The 7,417-nt window shown below is 41.8% G+C and overlaps 1 protein-coding gene across 2 annotated transcripts in view; it reads right to left on the minus strand.

Moving 5' to 3' along the window:
- TULP3 (tubby like protein 3) overlaps positions 1-7,417 on the minus strand; it is a 30,234-nt gene that overhangs the window by 16,793 nt on the left and 6,024 nt on the right. For both annotated transcript variants that reach the window (XM_010845006.1, XM_010845007.1), the window contains exon 2: positions 1,131-1,182. In XM_010845006.1, coding sequence (XP_010843308.1) covers positions 1,131-1,182 — 52 coding nt within the window. The remainder of the gene's footprint in view (positions 1-1,130; positions 1,183-7,417) is intronic.

Here is a 7,417-nt window from a genome sequence, read left to right on the forward strand (position 1 = left end):
TGAACTGTGGTGATGGAGAACACTCTTGAGAGTCCCTTGGACTGCAAGGAGATCCAACCAGTCCATCCTAAAGATCAGTCCTGAATATTCATTGGAAGGACTGATGCTGAAGCTGAAACTCCAATACTTTGGCCACCTGATGCGAAGAGCTGACTCACTGGAAAAGAACTTGATGCTGGGAAAGATTGAAGGCAGGAGGAGAAGGGGATGACAGAGGATGAGATGGCTGGATGGCATCACCAACTCGAAGGACATGAGTTTGAGCAAGCTCCAGGAGATGGTGAAGGACAGGGCAGGTTGGCACGCTGCAGTCCATGGGGTGGCAAAGAGTCGGACATGCCTGAGCGACTGAACAACAGAAAGTCCCATTATGAGGTCCAAAAGCAACATAAAGGAGCAAGACAGCACTTGGAAGTATTTTTAGTCACCTGTCACTCCAGACACTGACGGCTAATGACCCCATGTTGGCAGACTGGATGGACCTAAAGAATTTCCTGAATTAGAAAACACTCCTATGAAAATAACACATGTTGGGTGTAAGATTCTAGGCTGACTAATCAGGACTCTCATAGTACGTGACAACAGAGAACTGCATTTATCTCTTCCATCATTCCAGTATTTAATGAAGGACTACAATGGGCCCAGCCCCAGGCCAGGACCTTCTGATGGAAAGGTCATCATTAACAGACTTCTTGGTTCCTGTTCTCATGGAGCTTAGTCTAATGGAGGAAATGAACATAAGTCAAATCACTGCAAATAATAACATGTAACTGAAAAGTGAGACCAATACTGTGAGAAAGTATTCTGTAGGCAGTAGAAGCTTTTAAGAAGCACAGTACCACTTTCAGATTTGCATTTTAAGATAAAGAAAAAATCTTGTAGTTACATGAAATTACAGTGCAGAGAGATATTTGGGCAGCAGTTTCATATTACTACACAGAAATACAGCGTTAACATTTTTCTAATTCTTATGACAGATGCCAAGGAATCTTTAGTGACTATAAGTCCAAGGCCAGTTTTAATGCTGATGTCCTCAAGCGCTTTGGCCTTGCTGTAGCCACAGTCAGGCCCATTGGCTTCCTGGTCAGGATAAGCTGTCCACATCTTTCAGAAGAGGAGACTCTGCTCACCTGGTTATCCAGTTTCAGCTGCCTGAGCTTCATGGTCTCATCTTCAAAGGCACTGTTAAAAAAAAATGAAAGCACTTAAAGAGAAAATCCTCTTAAACCACATCAGTCTTGTCATGTCCGTGTAGCAAGCTACTCCTTTGGGCCATTTGGAGCCAGTTAAGGCTACCTCAGGGAAGCACCAGTCTCCACAGGCTGCCCACACTGACTGCAGGAGGACCGGCCACGCTTCATGCCACACAGTCTAGGGGACTGACGAGACTGGATACCCACAGGATGAGAAAAGGCAGAACACGGACCCCCGCGCACGCCAGCATTTTTTTCTCTTTAAAATCATGTACTGAGTATTCATTATATTCCAGACACAGTGTTAAGTACTTTAAATGTATTCTTTTATTTATTCCTCAAAACAGTCCTATGAATTAAGTACTGTCATTTTTCACACTTTGAAGATAAAGGAAACAGAGCTGGAGAGCTACGCCTAGGGTTAAATAACAGAAAGACACTAATCCTGGTCTCTTTCCAGAGTCTAAATTACATCTAAAATCAAATATATTCTACTTCTGTTTTTCTTTTCTTTTCGTTTTTAATTTTTATTGGAATATAATTGATTTATAATGTGCTAGTTTCAGGTATATAGCAAAGTGATCAGTTAATACATATACTCTTTTTTTTTTTTTAATTCTTTTCCCATATAGATCTACTTCTTTTTTGGAGATAGTTCTAAGAGATAGTTAGGTAGTATATAGCATCTTACTAAAATCACTGACTTCAAGATCTAGCAAATCATGTAACTTCCTTTTCAATAAAAGAGTAAAACACTATTCAGTCATTACAAGAGACTACAAATGTGGATGGACAAGATTTAATACTATTAGGAGACAAATCTGTTTCACTGAAGGAAGTCAACAAAATGGAATCAAATTACTGTCTCAATTAAAAAACCAAACCCTTCTGTCTGTCTTTAAACTCTTTCTGAAAGTCTTTTCTATTTTTGACAATTTCCTAACTTAAGATTTTGTGACTCAGCATTCTTAGAAACGAAGTATAAAACAAGGCAGAAGTGGTTCTCAATTATTTCTATTGTTAAGTTTTTACTAGGAGCTTCTTGCCAAAAAAAAAACCTATAAATATGATGTCTTCATTTAAGAAGACATGCTCCACAGCTACAAAGGGAAGCAGGGCTTTTCCCGCACTTTGGGTAAATGCACAAAAGCATCTCTCTATGGCTGAATGGCTAACTAGGACATTCCCACACTGTGGAAGGGTTTATAAATTTTAATAATGCACAGCAACCTGGAATTTGTGCACCATCTCCAAGACTCCTCCTGCCCACTAACTGTAAGCAGATTTAATAAGCTCTGAGATACAGACAAGGAGGTGTGCTGATTCTCTGACAGTCCCCTCTATTTAAATTCCTATGTAACCTTTACATTTGGAGAAGGAAATGGCAGCCCACTCCAGTACTCTTGCCTGGAAAATCCCATGGATGGAGGAGCCTGGTAGGCTACCGTCCATGGGGTCACAAAGAGTTGGACATGACTGAGCGACTTCTCTCCTTCTTCTTAACCTTTCCATCTGATGTGAACATCCAAGTCATTGGAAAAGTCCCTGATGCTGGGAAAGATTTCAGGCAGAAGAGGAGGACATCAGAGGACAAGACGGCTGGATGGCATCATGGATGCAATGAACATGAACTTGGGCAAATTTCAGATGGTGAGGGACAGAGCGGCCTGGTGTGCTGCAGTCCAAAGAGGCTGCAAAGAATCAGGCACTACGGGGAGACTGAACAACAACCACCACCTTTACATTTAAGAATAACAACACTAAGTGTTTAATCATCTCATTTTTTCCCTAGCTTAAAAGAGACACAAATAGACAAAAATAAGAGATATGGTACACTCTTCACCTTGACTTTGTGGGCCCCTGTCTAGGTATGCTCCTGATTTCCTGTCTTTAATCCTCATTCACATATTTTTAAATCAAGCTTTATGTATACAGTGCAAGAATATTATGAGTATTCAGTGAAAATTAGTATACACTTGAAAAAGTCCTATATAAAACAAATAAGACAAAAAATAAACTCACTGTTACAGACTAGTATTTTCAACAACTACTGCTATGAAACTGCTTTTCCTCCACCTCACTGGTCCCTCTTCACTAAACCAGAATTGTGAGCATGGGGAAAAAAATCATTCTATCTCAGAACTTCCCTGGTTGTCCAGTGGTTAAGAATCTGCCTTGCAATGCAGGGGACAAAGGTTTGGTCCCCGATGGGGAACTAAGACCCCACATGCTTCAGGGCTCCTGAGCCCACGCACCACAACGAGAGAGTCCTTGAACCGCAACAAAAGCTCCCGTGGGCCACAACTAAGACCTGACACAGCTAAACAAACAAGTGTTTTTAAACGCTCTAAAACCATTTTATTCCCCATAAAGTACTAAAACCTTCCCAATGATGCTAGATTCTGAAATACAACTAAAATCCTCAAACATTTCTCTTACGGCCTCTAACAGTGAAGACGACAGGTGTGTCTTTAATGCCTTATCTCAACACCACTAATTCCTTTCATCAAGCCTGGGCAAGATGGCCAATTTAAATAAACAGTGTGGTATATTCAAAGCATTCTGACCTGAACAGAAGAGGCACTAAAAAGATGTTATATAATTGTAACATTTAGATCCCTTCTGTACTTCAAAAGTTACACTTTCTCTGAGCTCTAGTTTTAAACTATAACTTAGCAGAAATAATCAAGATTTTTATACACTTATAATAACTCTGAACTAGGATTTCTGGTCAAACTGTATTATGATCTTACTAAACTTGCATTCGTTGCTTTAATATTCTCTTTTCTTCATTTCAAACCAAGTAGTTGAATAGCAAGCCTAAACAAGCCTGGTTAGCAAATCTACACAAAACAAAACGAAGTTCTACAGAACAGAGGGAGAATCATTAACTCAGAGGGAAAGTTAACACCAGAGAACTGTTAACTCAGAGGGAGCTATCTGTTCAAGGTCAGAAAGTGGATGAGTGGACGAGCTAGAGTTCAGCCTCAGCCCCACAGCACCTGCCTCAGCGTGCAGACTGCACCTTCCCCACAAATATTCAAATGGTCAGCAGAGAGTCTGGGATTTCATTATTATGGCATTTCAACAAGTCTGCCAAGAATCTTTTCAGTCAGAATGTCAGTTCATGGGTATTTTTAGGCAGCAGAATTTCCAAGCCAGTGAATGGATTTTGAAGATGCCCATGGGAGCAGTTGATCACAGGTTATAAATACTATTGGAAAAGGGTCATCAGATTTCATCGTGTCTGAACTGATCATGGCGTCAAGTACTTGAGTCAACAGCTATTACTAAAAGCATTTTTCTCTAAGTCAACTGACAAGTAGATTCACCTTGTCCAAATCCCAAATGTCAATACTGGAGGCGTAGTTTCACATGCAGTGAGACCCAAGAGTACATCTGGCTGGAACAAAACACTGCTTCTGGGAGAAGGCACAAAGATCAAATTAGAAAGGCCAGAAAAGACTCCACAGAAACCTACCCTGCCTCACGCAGGAGAACTGTTAATATTCCGGGCTCAGCGGTTTGTTACTTGAGTGACTGCCACAATCTGGGACTAACTTAATTGAAGCAAGGGAACGAAAACCCATTTCCTAAGAGGCCCATTTAGAAAAGACAATCAGAGAGAAGGGAGAACTGCCTGGGGAGAGAGAGGCAGTGAGAAGGGAAACTTGGCAGCTGATGAGAGGATTCATTTGGCCCCAGAGAACACAGTGAAGAAAACTGCTTCAGATGAAGAAGCCCTCTCTCTCATTCTGCATGTCCCACACGACGAAGGCTTTAAAAAGCATTCTTTTTAGTGAGCCCAACAGAAAAGTTATTTAAAACGAATGACTTTATGCAGAAGTTAAACTATCCGTTTATTCCTCACAGATTTTAAAAAGGACACAACTGAGAATTCAAGTTCACTTCACCTCCTGCTGGGCTGTCCTCTTCTCAGGGGTTGCAGTTTCTCTCTGGTAATGTCATTTCCTTCTCTCTCATGTAAAGATCAAAGTACATTGTTCTGGACGTCCCCGGTGGTCCAGAGGTTAAGAACCCGCCTGTCAATGCAGGGACGAAGATTTGATCCCCGGTCTGGGAAGACAGCACGCGGGGCAACTACTGAGCCTGCGCTCTGGAGCCCAGACTCCACAATGAGAAGCCACGGCAATGGCAAACACGCACGGCAACTGGAGAGTAGCCCCCGCTCGCGGCAACTAGAGAAAGCTCCTAAGCAGCCGGGAAGACGCAGCACAGCCAAAAATCAAAGTGGCAAAGAGCAAGTACATTCTTTTGCCTTAGGACACCAACTAAATCCTTCCACTCCCATTCCACTGGATGGAATTAGTACTCATTAGTACTTTGCTAGGATGTCTGATTTCTTCAACCTTGCTCTAAAAATAATCAGAATGTAATCAGTAGCAGCTGTAACCGGTTATGTGCATAAATGGCATCCAGAAATATCTGGAATGGATATCTTAATAGTAAGTGAGAAGAAGAAGAGAGGAGATTAGAAGTCAAAAGCCCAGTTTTAAGTCTAGATTTCACTTCTGACCACCTCATTTACCTGCCACGCAACTTGGCTGTACTGCACCTTTTCTGAGCCTTAATCTCCCCACCTATAACATGAAGACAGTGTCAGAAGCCCTGATTTCTGCAGAGCTGTGAAGCTCAGAAGACATCACGTATGTGAAAGCTCTCTGTACTCTGCAAGGATACGCAAATGTAAGTCATCATCATGGATTCCTTTATCTTGACAGATCTTCCCTCTCTGAAAGCACAGCTTACCAGCCTTCCTCAGTCAAAACATCTCCCTCTGCTTTGCTTCTGGCTTATGTTATGTATCAAATTCTCATAAGAAAATTACACTGAATTTCAGTAGGAAAACAAATCAATCCTCTATAAACTTGCTTCATTCTAAAACTGAAAATCAGAGGCAAACTACGAATTTATGGACTTCTCCTCCAGCAAATCTAAGAAGCAATGATTTATTTTTCAAGAAGCGTGTCTGAAAATTATTTTTCAGACAAGTCTTATTTTCTATACATTAATTATCACACAGAAAAAAAGCTTGAAGCAACCACTATAGCTCATATTCTAAAAATATATCTTGCCCATGATCAAAGTAGGTATCAGTGTTTAGACAATCGTCAGTCACTCAGTCGTGTCTGACTCTTTGCGACCCCATGAATCACAGCACGCCAGGCCTCCCTGTCCATCACCAACTCCTGGAGTTCACCCAGACTCACGTCCATCGAGTCGGTGATGCCATCCAGCCATCTCATTCTCTGTCATCCCCTTCTCCTCCTGCCCCCAATCCCTCCCAGCATCAGAGTCTTTTCCAATGAGTCAACTCTTCACATGAGGTGGCCAAAGTACTGGAGTTTCAGCTTTAGCATCATTCCTTCCAATGAACACCCAGGACTGGTCTCCTTTAGGGTGGACTGGTTGGATCTCCTTGCAGTCCAAGGGACTCTCAAGAGTCTTCTCCAACACCACAGTTCAAAAGCATCAATTCTTCAGTGCTCAGCTTTCTTCACAGGCCAACTCTCACATCCATACAGAACCACAGGAAAAACCATAGCCTTGACTAGACGGACCTTTGTTGGCAAAGTAATATCTCTGCTTTTGAATATACTGTCTATGTTGGTCATAACTTTCCTTCCAAGGAGTAAGCATCTTGTAATTTCATGGCTGCAGTCACCATCTGCAGTGATGGAGCCCCCAAAAAATAAAGTCTGACACTGTTTCCCCATCTATTTCCCATGAAGTGATGGGACCAGATGTCATGATCTTAGTTTTCTGAATGTTGAGCTTTAAGCCAACGTTTTCACTCTCCACTTTTCATCAAGAGGCTTTTTAGTTCCTCTTCACTTTCTGCCCTAAGGGTAGTGTCATCTGCATATCTGAGGTTATTGATATTTCTCTCGGCAATCTTGATTCCAGCTTGTGCTTCTTCCAGCCCAGCGTTTCTCATGATGTACTCTGCATAGAAGTTAAATAAGCAGGGTGACAATATACAGCCTTGACGTACTCCTTTTCCTATTTGGAACCAGTCTGTTGTTCCATGTCCAGTTCTAACTGTTGCTTCCTGACCTGCATATAGGTTTCTCAAGAGGCAGGTCAGGTGGTCTGGTATTCCCATCTCTTTCAGAATTTTCCAGTTTATTGTGATCCACACAGTCAAAGGCTTTGGTATAGTCAATAAAGCAGAAATAGATGTTTTTCTGGAACTCTCTTGG

Source organism: Bison bison, unplaced genomic scaffold, assembly GCF_000754665.1.
Source record: "Bison bison bison isolate TAMUID 2011002044 unplaced genomic scaffold, Bison_UMD1.0 scf7180017864213, whole genome shotgun sequence".
NCBI classification, from domain to species: domain Eukaryota; kingdom Metazoa; phylum Chordata; class Mammalia; order Artiodactyla; family Bovidae; genus Bison; species Bison bison.